This window comes from Adiantum capillus-veneris, chromosome 10, assembly GCF_014529385.1.
Source record: "Adiantum capillus-veneris isolate H3 chromosome 10, ASM1452938v2, whole genome shotgun sequence".
Lineage (NCBI taxonomy): Eukaryota > Viridiplantae > Streptophyta > Polypodiopsida > Polypodiales > Pteridaceae > Adiantum > Adiantum capillus-veneris.
The window spans coordinates 34,379,258-34,399,782 of NC_140940.1; the positions used below are offsets into that span (position 1 = coordinate 34,379,258).

General features: G+C 42.0%; 1 protein-coding gene across 2 annotated transcripts in view; it reads right to left on the reverse strand.

Moving 5' to 3' along the window:
• Positions 1-8,040: 8,040 nt before the first annotated feature.
• Positions 8,041-20,525, reverse strand: part of LOC147448673 (uncharacterized) — a 31,163-nt gene continuing 18,678 nt past the window's right edge. Inside the window, exons 4-11 of one of the 2 annotated variants that reach the window (XM_086521219.1) lie at positions 11,280-11,339; positions 10,201-10,308; positions 10,041-10,121; positions 9,851-9,928; positions 9,145-9,787; positions 8,756-8,838; positions 8,640-8,670; positions 8,041-8,562 (exon numbers count right to left, since the gene is read on the reverse strand). In XM_086521219.1, coding sequence (XP_086377345.1) covers positions 8,381-8,562; positions 8,640-8,670; positions 8,756-8,838; positions 9,145-9,787; positions 9,851-9,928; positions 10,041-10,121; positions 10,201-10,308; positions 11,280-11,339 — 1,266 coding nt within the window. In that variant the 3' untranslated portion in view covers positions 8,041-8,380. Of the gene's footprint in view, positions 8,563-8,639; positions 8,671-8,755; positions 8,842-9,144; positions 9,788-9,850; positions 9,929-10,040; positions 10,122-10,200; positions 10,309-11,279; positions 11,340-20,525 lie in introns of both variants that reach the window. The other variant, XM_086521218.1, reaches the window with a different exon arrangement.

The window sequence follows — 20,525 nt, forward strand, 5'->3', positions numbered from 1 at the left end:
TAAATCTAACTAAAAATAAACCTAAATCTATTCTAATTTAACTTAAATAAACCTAAATTTAATTTAACGTAAGTATACATCTAACCTAATCTTTAACGTCTTTTGGGATAGTTTCTTACGACGTTAAAACTCTCTTCTTCTTTTGTGTGTGTGTGTGTGTGTGTGTGTGTGTGTGTGTGTGTGTGTGTGTGTGTGTGTGTGTGTGAGGAGGGGGGAGTGTGTGTGTGCCAATAAAAAGAAAAAAATGGTATAACCTTTCTATCACCCAAGTGTGATAGATTGGTTATACCATTTTCCTCTTGAATAACAGGTCTTGAGTTCAACTCCTCGTCGGCTAGATTTTTAGGTCTCTTTATTTAGTTTCCTACGACGTTAAATTAAACTCTCTTCTTCTCGGGTGTGTGTGTGCGGGTGTGTGTGCACGCCAATTAAAAAAGGAGAAAAATGGTATAACTTTTATCACCGAAGTGTGATAGATTGGTTATGCCATTTCACTCATAAATAACAGGTCTTGAGTTCAACTCTTGTCGACTAGATCTTTAAGGTCTCTTGAGATAATTTCCTACGATGTTAAGACTCTTGTTCTTCTTCTTCTCTCTCTCTCTCTCTCTCTCTCTCTCTCTCTCTCTCTCAATGTGTGTGTGCATTCTTAGTTTATGCATGTGTGTGTGTTTTTGGTTTATGCATTCTCTCTCTCTTTTCCTCTCTCAATGTATGTGTGTTTTCTCCTATTTTACATACAATGTCTTCCGGCACTCGCAAGGGTTCTTCTTCTTCAACAAGGTCCACAACCATTGTGGAAAATGATCCAAAATCTCCTAAGTGTGGAGATAGCAACACAACCACCCAACCAACGACATCGAAAACCATGATCATGGCGTACTTGGTATCATTGCAAGAGACCGTAAACAAACAAGGCGAAGACTTACGAGCACTTGCAATGGAGAATGGCACACTAAGGGTACTTGTGGTTGAGAATGAGAATCTCAAGAGGACACTTGAGATGCAAACAACACGTTTGATGAAACTTGAAGAGGAAGTCAAGGAATGTAAACGCTCTCTTGTGGACTTGAATGCTTTGAAGGAGCGGATGAGCAAAGTAGAGTATGACCATGTATTGAAAGAGGAGAAATTTGACACTATGAGCCGGGATGTATGCGACATGAAAAATGTATGCACAAACAAGTCTTGGGCTGAGGTATGTGGTAGCAATGTGGTTTCTAATTCCTCACTCATGCAAGCTATGGTTCAAACAAAGAATGTTGAGAATGTGGATGTGGAGGAGTTGAAGGAACGGGAGCGACGCTCCAAGAACATTGTTATTCGTGGAGTTCCCGAAGAGAAGTTAGAGACACCTTCTTCTCTTGCCATTGTTATTGAAGATTTCTTCAAAACCCACTTTGGCATGTCCGGAGTTATGGTCTATGGAGCACATAGAGTGGGGAAGCAAGGAGCTCCTCGCTCGGGAGAACGGCCAATTGTATGCACCATGCCGGATGAGACCAAGCGAAAGATTATCCTTGATAATAGTTGGATCTATTTGAGGGATACAAAATGTTTTGTATGTGAAGATCGCACTATTAAGCAACAAAATATGCGTCGCAAGGCATATGAGGAAAAGAATAATAAAAACAAGGAGATCTCTCGTGAAGAAAATGTGCCCAAGGAGGAGGCAAGTCTCTCGAGCAAATAGGGATGCGTGACCTATGAGACCAAGTTACAATTGAAAATATGCTTTTGGAATTGTAATGGATACCCATGGAATGCGGGGGTTGGCATTGATGAACTAACAAGCAAAGCCGATGTTGTACTTCTTGTTGAAACTTGGGAGCATGATACACAAAGGATTAACGGCTTGGAGGATTACAATGTACATTCATTGATGTGGTCAAAGAATCTCAAGCAACGAAGAGGACAAGGAGGGTTAGCATGTATGGTTAAGAAAGGATTAAGCGATTTTGTATCAATTGTGAAAGATGACAAGTACAAACGTTATGTATGGCTGAAAATTATGACACCAAAAAGAGCACCCATTTTTGTAGCCAGTTGCTACATTCCTCATCATGATTCTCCCTTTTATTCTTGCATGGATAGAGATCAACCATTTTCTGATTTGGAAGAGGACATTGCTTATTTCAAAGGTGAAGGTGATGTTATTGTATTTGGGGATATGAATGCTCGCACAAAAACATTGCAACATGATACTGAACAATTTGATATGCTATACATTTCAAGGGACTTGGAGGAATTTCACTTGTATGATCGTACTTCAATGGATGAGAAAGGGCCGGATCACTATGGAAAGTTACTTTTACACATGTGTAATAGCACGGGTATGCTCATTGCCAATGGTGTACCTTTGTGGAGTGGAACCAATGGATTTACATGTAGAAGACATAATGGGGATAGTGTGATTGACTATATGCTACTCTCTGAAGCCATCATGTATCGCATAAAGAGTTTTATGTTTGGTCAATGGACCCTAGAATCCGACCATCGCACCTTATGTATTGACCTTTCATGTGGAGAAGCAACTAAGCATGATAATCTCAGCCAAAGGAAAGAGAAGTTATCACTATGTATGGATTTCAAACGGGCACCAATGTATATTGAAATGGTTGAGCAAAAATTATGGATGAAAAAGCTTCAATGTGATGCACCATTGGAAACTAAATGGGAAGCTTTCAAGAAAGCTATTTGTTCTTGTGCGGAAGAATGCTTTGCCATAAAGCATCTCCATGGTATCAACAAAGATAGATCACGCAAAAGGTGATTTGATAAAGAATGTCAAGATGCTCGAAAGTCCTTGATAAAGCTTGATGCAACTATGGACAAAGACAACTATCAAAGTCATTTGCATACATACAAGGCATTGATTCAAAAGAAGAGAAGAAGATGGGAAGTAAAACAACAAGAATTTCAAGTCCAAGAAAAGGCACATGCATGTGAAAGATTTTGGAGAAACTTGAGAGGCAAGCGGATTGAGAATTTTGGTAACTTGAGTCTAGTGGATATGTACACACATTGTAGGCAATTATATGAGCAAGCAAATACTGAAAAAATACCATTTTATGGTTCACTCCCATGTATGCCGTCTTTTTTTACTATTGAGGATGTATGCGGTGGGCTTGAAAAGTTGGCCACTCGCAAAGCGGGAGATCTTCAAGGTATCAAGCCGGAGATGATCAAATGGACGGGAGATTTTACCCATGAGTGGATGTGTGATATGTTCAACCTTGCACTTCAACATGGTATGCCTTATGATTGGAGTACTAATTGGGTTAAGCCTTTGCATAAAGGAGGGGATGTAAAGAATGTAAGGAACTACCGGACTATAATGATTGGGTCTCTTATGGCAAAGTTGTTTGGGTGCATAATGGAGATGAAATTGAGTGATTGGGCTGAAGAGAATAACAAGCGTGCAAAGGGACAAGCGGGTTTTCGTCGATGCCATAGCACCATTGATCATCTTGTCACTCTTCGTGTTCTCATGGAGGAAAGCCGGTTGAAAGGCAAGCGATTGTATTGTTGTTTTGTGGACTTTAAGAAAGCCTTTGATATGATTCCACGTATCAATTTGTGGAGAAGGATGGAAGAACTCCAAGTGCCAAGTGAGTTTATGCTTGCGGTTTCTCGAATCTATGAGAAGGTGATTTGTCAATTGCGCATGGGAAGAGAAATTTCAAAAAAATTTGTAAGCACTATTGGGGTTAAACAAGGATGTCCATTGTCACCAACTCTCTTTGGTCTATGCATGGATCAATTGGAACAAATGGTACTTGACTTTATGCAAGAAGAAGACATTGAAGAGGTCACTATTTGCAATGCGGTAATCATGCTTTTGTTGTATGCGGATGATGTAGTGCTTTTAGCACACACTTTAGAAGATGCACAAAAGCTTATGGTTGTCCTTGAGAACTTTTGCTTGCATAGTGGGCTGATTGTAAATGAATCCAAAACAAAGGTTATGCTTGTGGAAACCAACCATAAGGAGAAGACATGCATTGTGTACAACAACGAGACACTTAAAGTTGTTGAGAGCTTTAAGTACCTTGGCCTTGAGGTTCCATTCAATCACAAGTGGCATGAATGTGCTATGCGTCGTTTGGAAGCAGGAAAGAGAGCATATTATGCATTTGAGAACATGTGTAATGCGGGAAACATCAAGTGTTGGGTTCTCAAGAAGTATCTTTTTGATGCATTGGTGACACCGGTTCTTCTTTATGGAGTTGAAGTGTGGGACGGGAGCATCTCAAAGGCTACTTGGAAAGAGTTTGAGAATGTCCAAAAGCGTTTTCTTACAAACTTTCTCCAAGTTAAGACACAAACACCATATATGCTCCTACTTCTTGAGTCAGGATCTCTTCCAATTGAAGTTATGGGCATGGAAAGGGTTGTGGAGTACATGATAAAGATGCGTCAAAACCCCTCACATCGACTTCCTACAATTGCATGGGAAGCAAGCAAAAAAGCTCAAAAGACGCATAAAAGCAAGATCTTGAGCACGGGATGGATGCAAGACATAAAGAAGTGGTTTGGGAGATGGGATGCATTACACTTGCTACATGATGCTTCAATTGACTCTCAAGTGAATGAAGCTTTTCTACAACGCCAATGTATTACGGCTTGGGAGAAATCCGGTGGGTCACGCTTCATACATTACACCACCTATATTGCCCCCAACTACAAAACCATGTTCTTCGTTGAGAGAGGAAACCGTACTCACACTTACATGCTTGAGCCTATTCCCTTGTCCGCGATACGCACTATTGCAGCAATTCAGCTTAGCTCCCATTTCCTTCGATGCGAGATAGGACGTTGGGGCAATGGAGAAGAGTCAAATCGATTGTGCACATTATGCTCACTGCAAGTTCGAGAGTCTGAGTACCACACACTACTAGAGTGCTCAGCTTTTGATCACATCCGAACTTGCTTCTCTCACATTTTCAGCCATAACTTAGACCTACACACTTTCCTCTCCCAGCCAAAGTGTGGGCTCTCCATTGCGACTCTCATCACTACAATTTTGGAGCATCGAGAGTCACTCATCAGCCATATACATACTACATCACATGTAACTTTGGTCCCATAGATCATATTTGACCTCCGAGGACAATAATAAAATCTATTTATCTATCTCTCTCTCTCTCTCTCTCTCTCTCTCTCTCTCTCTAAAACACAATGTGTGTGTGTGTGTGTGTGTGTGTGTGTGTGTGAGAGAGAGAGAGAGAGGGAGAGAGAAAGAGGGGAAGGGAACATGAGAGTGAGGAGAGGGAATGAGCATACTTGGCTCTCCTTCCTCTCCTCGTGTGTGTGTGTGTGTGTGTGTGTGTGGAGAAGAAAGAGAGAGAGAGGGAGAGCGTTACCTTGCTTGAGCGCGCGTCGAAAACTCAGATCTGAGATCTAAGTTTTCGAGCGCTCTCGGTTATTTTTTTTTAGCACTGACGACGTCGCTATAAGCGTTGCTATAGACATCGCTATGAGTGTCGTTATGTTACAAGTAACGACGCCTATAGCGACGCCGTGCTTTTTTATGTTTGAACGTCGCACTACGAGCGTTGCTACTATTAAGTACCTCTTGTAGTGAGTGGGGTCCCAAGATTAACGCCATCCCGTATCGCACGCTAAAAGGTAACCCGTCCTTCACATCCGAGGGGTGAGACCACCCACTTTTTGGTGGTCCCGAAAATAAGGCCTTTGCTGTTTTGTCCAATCGAAATCTACCAATGCATATCCACACCCTTGGCTCACATGTTTGGCTACGCAATCTGAACGGTAACTTGCACACCAACCACCAAAACTTGGGTGTACGATGTGAGAGACATCCGTCGTCATCAATTCATTTGCCTTGCAAAAAGGACAAGTTATTAAGCAACCATGACTCCTTGCCCATGCTCATGCACATGAACCCTAAGAACCATTAAGATACAAGTTATTGTTAAAAACGCATCCACTTTTAAACAAGGTGAAGAGAACGTTTGCAAAGTTAAAAGGGGATGAGGGGAAGAGAGTTTAAATAAGAGCTTACAATCACATGGAATTTTTGTTGTGTTTTAATATAAAATTATATTATCTATTATACATACATAATCACAAATAGTTTATATAGTATGAAAGACCCCACTTATATAATAAGGTAAAAGAGACACATTGCACATCAACGTTTTGAAACAAAATAAAATTAAAAGTAAGTTTAAATAAGAGTTTACAATCACATGGAATTTTTGTTGTGTTTAATATAAAATTGTATTATCTATTACAAATAGTTTATATAATATGAAGGACCCACTCAAATAATAAGATAGAAGATGCACATTGCACATCAACATTTTGAAACAAAATAAAATTAAAAATAAAATAAAAATAATGAAATCAAAAAAACACATTGAAGAACAAAAACAAAAAAAATAATGTTTTCTTATAAGATAAATTAGATTTAATAAACATAGAAAACAATAGAGCAATTTAGCTTTTTAAGTTCTTAAATGAAAGGACCCTTATCAATACCTCATATCACAGGAGCAAACTCCTTTGAATAAATTGTTTAATCCTTTGTTCTCTAAGGCTACAGCCATGCGAAGCTTAGATCTCCGTTAGAGTTGTCGACCTTCTCTAACACGAGACAGTTTTTCATGGGCTTCGTGGTGTAGCTATGCCTAGAAAGGCATAGTTAAAAATTAACCCTTTCCACTACCGGTCAAATACATAGGCATCTATCAACATTTAAATCTTGAGCACAGACAAAGTGTTGAGATCAACTTGGGAGGATGTTAGAATGTTTGCAAGTTCAAGATTATAATTCTTACTGTTATGTAAGTCACTCAACTTCGCATCCTCGTTCCTTTCAGGCGAACTCGTTTTAGTTTCAACTGCAAGCATAAGAATTAACACAAAATCATATATTTCTTGAGTACAGAAAGGACGGTGCTAACAAATAGAAGGGCACCAACTACATAGTACCCTTCCTATGCTTCATTAGCAAACTTGCTCCCAAAACCACCACCTATCCTGCATTGATATTAGATTACCTTCGAATCTTCGTTGGTATTAGACCTTCGAATCTTCATTGATATTAGATTACCTTCGAATCTTCATTGGTATTACACCTTGCAATCTTCATTGATATTAGATTACCTTCGAAACTTCTTTGATATTTGATTACCTTTTTTCAATCCACTTAAGGTATAGAGAGTGGACTATTGTACAAGAGTATGTCTTGGTAATGAAGCTCCCTACCGTAAGTGGATTGAAAAAAGGCCATGACATTACCATGTCAACTTCAGAACAGTCCTCAACACAGCCTCGGCTTACTTGCACGTGATAGGACATTACAGCTGCCTGTCCTCATCATTCCCAGCCTCAATTCACTCATTGGGGAGGAGGAAGGGGGGGGGAGGGAAGCTAAAACAAGTTTTTTTTTTAAGCACACGGGGTGATAATCCTCATAAAAAGACCCTCGTTCCAATGACAAACCTGTCTTACTTCTCAATAGAATAATGGAGTCTACTATTTGAGCAAGCAAAACCCAAACAGCAAAACATATAGCTTTACTTTGCTTTGCAAGCTACACGAGTCCATAAATCTGCAAAAAATGATTCTATGACCAATTGCAAAAGCCAGGTTTCCAGGACCACGTCCATTACTAAATCACATGCACCACATCGATATGCAAGCCTGCTGGTGTGCTGCCCACAAAGTGCCTCATTTTTAAACCAAATTTAAGGTGTCAAAAGGAAGATTGATTGCATTGCAATATCTGGCATTGAATTATAACATCACTACAGATAAAAGACATGGCATAAACATGGATATTTAAATGCTCACCACCACCTGTCCTGCGGGAAAAATTGTTCAACAAGGTCAAAATTCAAAACGGCCTATATAAGAGGATGAGAAAGAGAGCATGTGACCCACTACTCCACCCCTCCTTTGTAGAAATAGGAACGCATATGTCGACTACTATCTCTTACTGAGGCCTACATGTAACTTGCAGATGATGCACCAGAAGCAAAACATAATTGAGTAACGAGACACTTTCCAGAAACCAATGTTGGTCAATGCTGTTGTAAGGCACATATAAATATCAAGACCCACTACATCCGAACAGATTCATAGCACCAGTTACCTAGTAAGAGTTCATCATTTCATCACTGCTTCATGCGGACAATTACTAGTCTGCATCACATTGAAAGTTCTGGGAGGAAAGAAAAAACAATCCTGACCAACTCATTTGCCTTTACCGGCAACCTCACCCTCAATCCCTAAGTTACAAACTGTTTTCTGACACAATTGTACAAGTATGTTGAAAGAGCCATACCAATGAGGAATGACGAGTATAGAGAGCTCCTATCAGTCAAGAAAAGATCCCCTTGCTTCTAGCTCACTCTTCAGTGACTGCTTCTATTGGCTCTTTCTCCCCTCTTTCCGGAGTGTTTACGCCAGTCTCCTCATCTTCATTGGCTCCATCACCATCGTCCTCATCCACGATTTTGCTTATCTCTTCTTGTATTAAGGTCTTCACATGAGCTTTGTTCTGAGAGAGATCTACATCAAACTTGGAACCTGCAAACGGAACTCAATTGAAATACTGGTAGAGACTAATGAAGAAGAAAGACAAATAAGCAAAAGAGATACAGCACCTAATTGCTTGACCACGTCTGTGAATGTCACCTGTACAGCCCAAAAGCAAACATCCCATCATAACTTTGCCAACATGTATCACCAACATGGGAAGAAAATAGGCATCTGATCATACCGTGCTAAAATCAGCCTCTCGAAGCAGCTCACAAATTGCTGCTCGAAGGTCCTCATCAGGAGGTACTGGAGAGGACTCACTCTCTTCTGCATCGATGCAAGGCCAAAGGATTATGCACCGGCCAAAAGAAACCAACATAACAGACCACAGCAAAATTGAAGATTGGGATTTATGTTATCAGCGGTCAAGAGCTCTTGTCTGCCTTTGTGAGCTGTAACTCTTGGACTTTTGAGTTCACCGCATGACATAGTTTGCTTGACATAGACATAGCAAGGGTGCATCAATTCTATAAGCTAACGCTTAAAACTATAATAAGTTAAAGAAAACTCCAGCTTGAAGTACCAAGGGTGCATCAATACGGCAACACATAAAATCAAAAAAGCTCCCACCTTTGGAAGCAGAATGACTGGCTCCCCTCCCTTTCTTCGATTTTGCCTCTGGTGCATCCTCGTCATGATCCTTTTTCTTCTTCTTTGAGGATGCTTTCGTAGAACTAGAAGCTGATTTCTTTTTTTCTTTGCTCGAGCCTCCTGCTGGAGTCTTCACCTCCTTTGGTGCCTCATTCTTTGACACTTTGCTTAGAGGCTTTGATTTCACTTCTTTGATATCATCATCCAGGTCCTCCTCTCCAGGCTCATAAACAGATTTCTTCTTCACAGACTTCTTAACACCTTTCTTTGGGCTCACAGGAACTGTATCATCCTCGTACTTCTTATTTTTGGACCGCTTTCGCTTTGGCTCTTCAGGTTCTTCATGTTCAGCCTCTACCTCTTCTGGCTCCTCGACCGGCTCTTCAGCATCCTCATCCACATCCTCAACATGAGCACTAGAGTTACTAGCTGACCTTTTCTTTGTTTTCTTTGCACTGGAAGACTTGGCATCACGGCTTGGCTCCTTAATCTTGATAGTCTTCTTCTTGACAGGCGCCTCCTCAGGCTCCTCTTCTTCTGGCTCCTCCTGAGCTTCCTCTTCTTGCTCCTCCTCTTCCACTTCCTCATCTTGTTCATCGTCATTTTCTTCCTGCTTTAGTCGCTGGAACAGAAATAAAGTTAAAGAGAGATAGCGAGACAGGTTTCTGCCTGATCAAAAACAAACCTTGCGAGGAGTCTGGCTAGAGCCTTTCTTTCGTTTTCCTTTGGCAGGAGTTTTGGTTCGCTTCTTTTCTTTTAGCCTCTGTTTGTAAAACATGCCCCAAGGTCTAGATTAAAACCTCTGAATCCATAAGTCAACAAATATCCTTGTCCCAGATCACAACAGAAACCGTATGAGATTAATGGTTTACTACCTGCTCCTCTTCCTGAACAAGTTTTTCTGTAGTCTTGTGAGGACATTCCAAAAACTCAAAAACTCTCACAACAACATCTTCCTGTGACAAGGCAAAAATATTATGTGGCCAAGATAGACTAGCGAACACAATAAAACACCAACTAGAGCATTATCTGTACCTTTTTGGTCGTCTTCGTGATAGACAGGTCCAGCAGGTCACTCAATTGAAAAAGGTTCTCTTTCACAATCTTTTCGAGTTTCTCTTTCATTTTGGACTTCTCCTTTTCCTGCAATTCCAAGCAAGAAATTCAGCGTAAAACACTTGCTAAGTCCCCTTCTGCCATGTAATTTCTTATTAATGCCTTACGTTAGCAGCTGACTAAAAAAACGTAACAAAAATAGCTTCAAAATACTGGCCCAATTGAAAAACCTGTGAGTTTTTTCTGTTGATAGCATATTTACCAATTTTCAAAAGCCACATTTTGGATGTTTGACTTTAAAGGATGCAGCCTTGATAAAGCAACCAATGAGCATTCATAGCAAACAATAAATGATCCAATGGAGCAATGCACCCTTGAGGAGTTGAATGAAGAAACATCACAAGAGCTTTGGGACAACATATGGGAAGGCATGTGCCTGACAAAGAGGAGACAGCCTTATCTACCTTCTCTGTGGTGAAGGTGGATGACTTGAAGACAGAGAGAGTACCCCAGCCCAACAGAGTGGAAGCTTATAACACCTTTGGGAATGCATTGCGTGCAACAGTAGGAGCATTAAGACGCCCAAAATGCGAATTATTCATAAATAAACAAACCAAAGAGGATCAGTACTTGCCTAAGGGTCATGGGAGTTGTTCTGCCTAAGGCGTGTGGGACTTGAAGGTTGTGTAAAGCACATTAGCTTGCCTTTGCTTGCTGGAACAGTAGAAGCAGAAGCTAGATCGTTTCGACGTTTGAATATTTACAACCCATACAGGATCAGACCTTGGTGAGATTGTTCAGACTATTCTGAGATGCACTACAGAAACCCTTTTTTAACCTACCATCTATGTGTGGTCTAAGAAATGATGTTTGGCCTGAAAAGTAACAAGCTATGTTACAAACACCAAGAGTGAATCGAACATCCACCGGGATAACTCAAACAACATTTACAAGCAATGATATCTCTATGCATTATCACACCAAAAAAATGTTCGCTTCTGTGGTGAATTTCTATAGCCAGATCCAGCAAGAGAAAATCAAAAAGCCAAGAAGCACACCTCATTGGAACCCCAGACAAACCCTGAAAATTGAAGTATGTTGGCCTTCACCTGATTTGGCTGCAAAACAACCCACAGAACACCTAAAACATTCAGGTAATGAACTTAAAATTTTACCATCATTGATTGATAACTATGACCATTGACTGAATACTCAGCAAGCACTTCAGTGAGCATTGATGCTATAGTAGACATTCGTGATATTGTACTCAATAAATAAATTTGTTTGTCTGTCTATCAGCTTCCTTCACTCTTCCTCCACTAAAAAAAAAATCCAAGCCTGCTTACAAGGTCATAATGATCTGAATGATGCTAAATTCATCTCTTTCGCAGCTGAGAATCTAGAAAACTAGAGTCAAACCCAGCAGACCATATACAAAAAAAAAAACATGCAGAACTTGAACTTAATGCCACGTGTGGCCATTGAAAAACTTCTTGAAATCTAAATGCTTATTGCTGCTATTTCATGTTTCACCATAGTTAGCAGGAAACTAAAACAATTGACAGCAAGGCAACAGGGCCACAATGTCACAAACTGCTACATGTCAAGTCACTGAAGATCCTAGCCAACCTGCAGATCCTAGTAGAAGAACAAGAGGTTCTCACCAGCTTGCAGTTCATCGTCGAAAGGACCCATTATTAAAAGAGTTTTACTAACTTATGGGTACCCTGTCAAACGGGGCCTACAATAAAATAAAGACGGACCCGCACACACACGCACGCACACACACACACAAACTATTGCACAAGCGGCTGATTATGTGGCAGGACTGTACGGCATCTCCTGAAATCGCATCGACAGGATGGCGTGGCATTGTACAGACTGCCACAAATTGTGCTGCTGGTTGCTGACATGGAAGATATACAAAATTTATGTTGGCAGCTTTTGGATCAAATGCTTTTAGTTTGATGCTTTTCATTGTAAACTGCTATTCAGAACAAGGGCTTTTAAACATGACCATAGGGCTCACACTCTGGCATCCTATTGCATGGAAGGTGCAGAGAAGGTGTTGCCTGAGTTGTGAAGTGTTGAAGCAATATAAAGAAATACCAGAAGGGGCGTCAAGGTTTGGGGTCAATGCTCTCTTGGGTGGAACTCCGCCTCTTCGTGTCTCGTGTGTCGTGCATCTCTTTCAGTAATTTTGAAGTGCTTAAAAATCATTTCCGTTTGTTCTTTTATGTTGGTACGTGCTGCCCTCCCGTTACAATGGTATCAAAGCTTCAATTGTGTGCTTTTCTCAAAGCATACCGGTCCTACCAAGAACAGACAAAGCATCATGGCATTTATGAAATCGGTACAGTACCTGTAGCTTCTTCTTGGCGAGCTTCGCAACATCCGCAACAGAATCTCCCGATGCTACAAAGTTTCCAACCGTTTCTTTTACTCCATGTTACCCCCTCTGATGCCTCAAGTGATACCCCCCACCCCCCCCCCCCCCCCCCCCCCCTAATTGCAATTGCCTCTAACCAACAACCCTCTAAACCGTCTGCTCCAATTGGGGGAGTCTTCAGGAACATGGTGCAACTGTATGACCTTGATCCAATGCACAGATAGTTTTGAAACTTATTTTAAAAAGTATTGTTTGAGATTTGTTTGAAATGGATGTATCTGTTTAAACCCGTCTTTGTGTCGATTTGACAATTGTTTGACTCAGGTTTGATTATTGGTTTCAATGGTTTGTGATTTACTCCCCGGTGGAGTACTGAAGAATTATTGTATCATAATGTTTTGACGACGCACACTCGATTCGAGAGCATTTCATTGTAAGCTAGTAAACCTCTCTACAACTCAGACCGAGTGTCTGGGGAGCGTTTGGTTTTACGCTTGAAACCTCCAAGCGATGCAGCCTACAATCTCGGGAGCGTTTGGTTATATCAATCCTCTAAGCTCATGGCCCGAACCGTTTTAGGTTATTTGCGGGGGAAGTTGTCACAAGACGGGCACCACGTGCCGATAGAAAAGAACAGACTGAACAGACTTTTAGCACTTCAATAACAATTGAACTGAAAGACAGACGACACGCGACGAACGGGAAGCCCAAAAATGGGCGCCTGTGACTATGTTTTCAACACCTTTCAAGGTACTCATGCCTATGTGCCCAACAGATGGTGGATTATGGCACTCAGTCAAGACCTTGTTCCTCAACCCCTATGTGACACAACATGGTTTTTCGCATTAAATAACCTTCTTTTAGGGCATAGCCTCCAATCGTCTCCCCACTCTGCAAGTCAAAGATGTCTGCCTAGTCTGGATTTGTAGCATACTAATCAACCATGTCTTCAAAATTTTAATAATGTACAGCAAAAATGGCCAAAAATTGTGGTTTTCGAGACATCACGTCTACTATCAAAGTCTTCTTTCTCATAACATGAACAATTTCGAAGTGGACCATAAGCTAGGTCATAAGCTGCTCCCAATTCCTCGCAGAGAGATCGGTTCCCATTTGGACCTCCATTGATCTCTTTACTCATGTGAGTAGGAGGGACAATTCCTCCCTGTCAGATTCACTACCAAGTCCATGTGTGCTACAAATAAGGATCGGACCCTTCATAGGAGAAGAATTGTCTGAGGTAATAGACTTGGATACTCCAAGTCAAAGATAAATTGCAATACATGTGAGAAACTACAAATAACTCAGAAAAAGTTGATGAAAGAGAGAGAGAGAGAGAGAGAAAGAAAAACAAAAATTCGACACCGCACGGCACACGTAGTTCACGACGAGAGGCGCATTAGCCCCAAAGATTGGCGACCCTTCTCATATTACTATGCTTTACAAAGGTACAATAATCGAGGGTCCTCGTTCTCTCTCCGTGCTGCCAAGTGTTAATGTTATGGCATCTCAAGTGAACTGCGCAATGTGATGTTTATTTTGGCTTTTAGGTATTTATTTTACTTATTGGTCAAAAGTCTAGGTAGGCAATTTGCTGAAGTGACTATATAAGTACACCTTGCCCCCATTGTATAAGTATCAATTCATTGCCAAGGTTGGTTGGTCCAGCAGTATCTCTCTCTCCTTCTCTCTCGTGTATTCTCCCCATCGCTCTACGCTTCCGCATCGTCCACTTTGACATAGTATTAGAGCCTTGTGTTGTTAGGTGGAATGTTGTATTTTCTCAAGATTAGTGATCTTTATTGCTCAAAGTTCCTTTTAGTTCTTAGGGAAAGAGAGAGCTTTCCGTCTTATGGAGAATGCTATGATCACGAACAAAGTGAGTGGATATTGTGCGTGCAAGTGAATGAGACTGAGAGAAGGAGAGAGAAGAGATACGACACCGAGAGGTTGTAAAACCCTCCTCCGAAGGCCCCACTCTCGTCGGCGAGAGTAGTCTAATCTTTGATTGCACAAGGTGTACAATGCGTATGCAATGGACTGATGCAATGGGACTATGCCGATGACGACAACGGTGATGACGACAGCGACTTAATGGCTGAAATCTGTGATCTTCAATTGCTGATTTCGGAGACTGTTTCGGTGGCTGAAATTTGAAAATGACTGTTTTGGCTGTGTTTTTATGGCTGAAAATGGGGGAACATCTACAACCAACTTGGGGGGAATCTGCTATTGTATCTAAGGCTGAAAATCTGCGTTTTCTGCAGGGCTGAATTTGCTAATAAAAAACGCTGATTGCTGAAAATAAAAACGCTGAGATCTTCTGAATTTTGCTGGCGTTTTTGCAAGGAGGTCGCTGGCTGATTCTGTAGCGTTTTTATAAGCAAAAAACGCTAGGCTCTCATCTGCAAGCACGGGGAGAAAACTGCCATGCTGGGGGATCTAGATGATGAAGGCGATGTCTGCAAGTGAGGAATCGCCAATGGTGGGGAATCTGGCCCGGCGAGGATGAACTCCAAAAACACTGGGTGTGCTGGGGGGTACTACTGAGAAGTTGCCTGTTGAGCGGGAAGCTCCTACTGCCTCTTCTGCCAGAAAGTGCTAACTTGGGTTTGCTTATATATTAACTTAGCAAAATAGCCCTACCTACTTATGTTGGAAAGTCACTTAAAAATAATAAGTGAAAATCCCAATAAATAGGAAAATAGGCTAAATGCACTGAAAAATTCCCCTAACTGATGCTAATGGATTATGATGGGAATTCCGATGATCATGTTGTGTGCATCCGGAAGATATGCATCTATGCTAAGTGACTGGGCATGCACGGTCTACGAATAGACTCACAAAAGTGCCAGATCACTGCTATTCTAAATTGATCGGACTGACTGAACCCTGTTGTGGTGTAGCTTGTCCACGGACACATAGGGTTGGGATGTGTCACGTGACATGTGCTCCCTGATTGCAGCGAGGGAGGAGCTCGCCACGAAGAAGATGATTGGAAGGCGGTGATGAATCTCGGAGTCTCTTGCAATGGCATTGCAAGACGCTAGCGTTTTGGTTGAAGACCATGGCGACGAACTTTGGACCTCGTCGAAGAGCATTTTAAAACGCTATCGAAAGCAACTTTCTCCGCTTTGCCCCCCAATGGCATTTTGAAACGCTGCCCTATTTTGTGGTAGTGGCCGCAAGGAGCGTTCTTAACTTGTAGGCAATGCGTTTTGAAACGTTGCTTGTTTTGTGGTAGTGGCCATCGGGAGTACTCCCAACCTACAGGCAATGCGTTTTGAAACGCTGACAAAGGTGCTCCTTCATCGCGCTGCCGATCAAGGTAGTTAGGTACGTAGTGTTCGGTACCAATTCGGTACATAAGGTGCATAGTACAGAATGGATTGAGTTTTTAGGTACATAAAAATTCATCCTTTTTTCCATAAAGCCTAAAACTCAAAGTACTTCATACATTTACTTATGCATTCACCAAGACTTCGAATAAAGACTAGCAAATCAACAGTACACCGTTACAAATGCCAAAAATGGAGTCCACGACTATTAACTGAACAATGAAAACGCAAAGCTGAGATTACCTAACCATTGATCAATGTCTACAAACAAATTGTATCAAATGTCTGCTATCATGGTCACAGAAAACTAAGAGCATCAAAATAAATACATAATGAATCATGAAAATGATAAATCCAAGACTGAAGTCTGCAGTCCCAACTCTAATAACTAGTAAGCACTAAAAACCGCACACTCAATTGAAATAGGGCTGAAATAGGACTGAAGATGATGATGAGGACTAAAATCGGCTGAAATAGGATTGGGGGACCCACCCCACACACACACACACACACACACACACACACCCCTCCCAAAAAACAAAAAAAAGTGCACGAAACCTATCCATATGTCCTGAGCCATACGTTACGGACATACGGTACGGATAGAATCCGTACGTACGTACGGATGCAACCTTGCTGCCAATTACAAGTGCTACAAAGGAGATTAGCCATTTTAGTAGCGTGTTGAAACGCTATGTGCCAAGGAGCTTAGTTTTTGTAACGTTTTGTAGAGATGATTGGAAAGAGATTCAGAGTTTTGCTTGCATCTTGAGATGCCGACAACAAAGAGGGTAAACTTCACATTGGAAATCAATGAAGAACCACAATGCTTGGCGTATGAGGAGTCTTCAAAGAGGGTGCAATGGCCCAATAGAGTGGAGGGTAAGACCATTAAGGTTTCAGCTTCCCTATCAAGCTCATGGGACGTAGTTCTCAAGGAAACCATCGATTTATTTGGCTCGAGATTGTGAAGCCAAAAGCAAATGCAAGAGTTTACTAGAGGGCAAAGGCAAAGGCAAGCTTGACAAGGACGGTAGTACCTGTACTCATTTAGTTGCCTCAAATTTCAATACCCACGAGGTCCGACAACAGTTGCTATAAATGTGCCACAATGCTTTGTTTGGATTGGGAATTTGAAGCCAAAGACGAAAGCAGAAACTCACAAAGAGACAAAGGCAAGCAAGACAAAGATTATGGTAATAAAGGTTTGACAGAGGAGATCGACATGGCACGACCACAGTGACCACGAACCAAATTTCTTGTCAAAAGGCAATTGTCGCCACTAGCTTCAACCGGAGAGAAGCATGTGAGTGGCAGAGAGGGGCAAGCAGTGCTCCCTATAACTAATTTGGACCCTTGTGTTAAAGTTCAAATTAACGATGTTTGAACCTGTGGTCGGAGTTCAAGGCTCATGCATCTGGAGGGGAACCAATCAGACGTATTTAAAACACTATGGATGAGTACACCAATCCATTGTTCTAGGCCAGATTATGAGGAGGATGTGTTTCAAAGTTCATTATCTTGGAGTATTTTGGACGTCATGTGTTCACAGTTCACGAATGGGGATTCTCGGTGTCACAAGACGACGGGCACCACATGCCAATAGAAAAGAACAGATTGAACACATGCCAATAAAAAAGAACAGACTGAACAGACTTTTAGAACTTCGTTAACAACTGAATTGAAAGAGAGAGAAATGACACGCAACACGGAGTGGCAAAATTCCACCCCACAAAGAGTATTGGCCCCAAACCTTGGCGCCCCTTTCAGTATTTCTTTATATTGCATCAACACAGTACAAGCCGGTACTTCAAACTCTGCACCTTCTCCAAGAAGCCTGCCAGAGAATAAGCCCTAACCTCATATTTAAAGGCCCTAGGCCCCAAAAGCAGTTTACAGTGCAAACTTAAAAGCATCTGGTCCAAAAGCAAAGCCAAAAAGCTACCAGCGCAATTTACGAAAATCCGTACAACCTGCCACGTCATCAACCAACGCAAAATGCGGAAATCCGTACAACTTGCATGCCGGTGCAATTTTCAAAAATCTGCCACGTCATCAATTTTTGCGTGTGCGAGTCGTGCTTTATTTTAATCCCTTATGTCACTCGAGGCCCCATTGGACGAGGTCCCCATAAGTTGGAAGGACTTCTTCTGTTACTTGTTCTTCTTAGGGTTTAGGCCCCTCGGCCGACATCTATAAGTTGGCCCCATTCTTTAGGCTTTGACACGTTAGCAGTTTGTTACACTTGGACACAATGTGGTCTGCATGTCACAAAGTGATGACGTGGCGAACAACAAAAACCCTAATTTCTGCCAAAAACCCTAAAATTTTTGCAAACCCTAATTTCTGCCAAAAACCCTAAATTTCGGAAATCGCGGAGGCGGATTATTATAAAAAAAATATATGGAAAATGATGAGAGACGCGAATTTTGCTTTTGTTTTTTTTTTTAATAAAAAAAAGAGAAAAGACTCTCTAAGAGAGAGAGAGAACTGATGCTTTTGATTTTAAAAGCTTTTGGGGCTCTGCTTTTGGGCATCCCTTGTAACCTTTAAATTAGTGGTGAGGGCCTCACTTCTCAAAGCATCTGGACGCAGAGTCTGAGAGTGAAACCCTAACCGCTCTCTTGTACTTTGATGATTGATTAATACAAAAAGAAATACCGAAAGGGGCGCTAGTCTTTGGGGCCAATATCTCTAGGCACGGAACTCCCCCGGGCCAATGCAAATCTATTGTGATCTGTGAATTGTTTTGAAGTGGTTATTTGGTGTTGTCGCGGTTGATTCTTGACTTGGGAGTGTCCAAGTTTGTTACAGTGGTATCAGAGCACGGTCGATTTCTCTTCTACGGAAAATCCGATCTCCGAATTTTTTTTCCGTAGCACCTATGGCTTTAGGCAATGACCAGTCGACTCCCTCTGCATCTGGAGATGCGGGCTGGGATCACAACGAAGATTCAGGCAGAGAGTATGGCCCGCCTTGGCCTACTTAGGCGGAGCGGCGAGAGATAGAGCGTCGCCAGTTGATCAGCGATGCAACAAAGATGATGCTCAATTTTGCCAAGGACCCGAAGATGGCAAAATATATGAACCAAACCTCTTTGAAAGAGGTACAGATGGAGTGGCAGAGAACCACAACACCACTCCCGAAACCCGCTCTCAAGAAACCTTCTGCCTCCAAGAAATATACGGAGAAGGAACAGGAGAACGTGGTTGATGCACGGATTGCTCAGCTTTTTGACACGCAAAAGCACGGCAAAAAGCAGAAGAAAGGCACTGACTTCCCGGGATATTTGGGTCGTCGGTTGACATTTGACAAGGCAAAGAAACGGAAGAAGCGTGTTCGATTTGAAGGAGTACCCAGTTCTTCTTCTTCTTCTTCTGACAGTTCTTCTAGCTCCTCGGATTCGAGCGAAGAAGACAGAAAAGGTAAAAAGCGAAGCAAGAAGCAACGCTTTGGAAAGGGCAAGGCAAAGAAGGCTAAATCTCGCCCAGAGACTGACAGTTCTACTGAGGACTCGTCTACAGACAGCTCAGATTCCGATGACGGAAAGTTTTATGCGAACAAGAAGAATTTTTACAAAGCCAACCAGTATGACTTTCTCGAAGATAAAAGCAAGAAAGTCCGAGAGTTTAAGGAAGGTGGCCACTCGATCAAGTTTGATACTTTTCAGGAGACTCAGATGCTTCGAAGGTTGTGTCTTTGACATCGCTTTCGCGGGAGAACGCTATTCAGAGCACTCCAAGATTCGGAGAGCTGCCTCTTACTTTAAGGGGAATGCTCGTACTTGGGGGTCCACGCTTCTATTAAGCAAGACTGTGCCAGTTACATGGCTGAAATTCAAGAGGCTTTTTATTTCTTCTTGGTTGACTCAAGAGTTTGAGCGAGATATACGAGCTGCTTGGAACCATCTCCGGATGACCAAGAGCGATACAGTGAATTCTTATTGTGAAAGATTCTGGAGCTCTTTTCTACCCGCCTCTTCATTCAAGAAGATCTCATTCAGAGAACAGATTGAGCGGTTTACCTTGGGTCTACCTACAGAGATCCGAGATCACTGCTTGGAACAGAAGTCAGCTTCTATTCATGAGTTGATGAGTCATGCGAAGCGGAGCTTTGCCATTCACTCTGGCAGTCTGACCTACCCCACAGATGAGGCCATGACACAACGAGCCGAACAGACTTCTGGGAATGAAAGTAGAATGAAAAAGAGCAACCCAGAGAAAAAAAAAGGATGCACGACCCAAGCTTACTCCAGAGGAGAGAGCTCGCTTCATCAGAGAGGGGAAGTGCTTTGGATGCGGGGAACATGGACATATTTCCGCGAAGTGCCCTGATAAGGCACAGAAAGAACAAAATGATAAAGACGACGACAGGTTTGAGAGTTCGAGAGCAGCTGAGGAATGTGGCAGAAAAGGCAGATAGAAAAGCAGAACTGGTACCACATGGCGTGGGACCTGCATCGAATCTAATGAATGAAAGTACAAACTTTGCCGCTTTCGGGGCAAAGTGAAGGATCAGGAAGCTCTTTTGAAGGAGCCAAGGCCAACTTCTTTTCACTTGGAATTGGCGGCTCGATT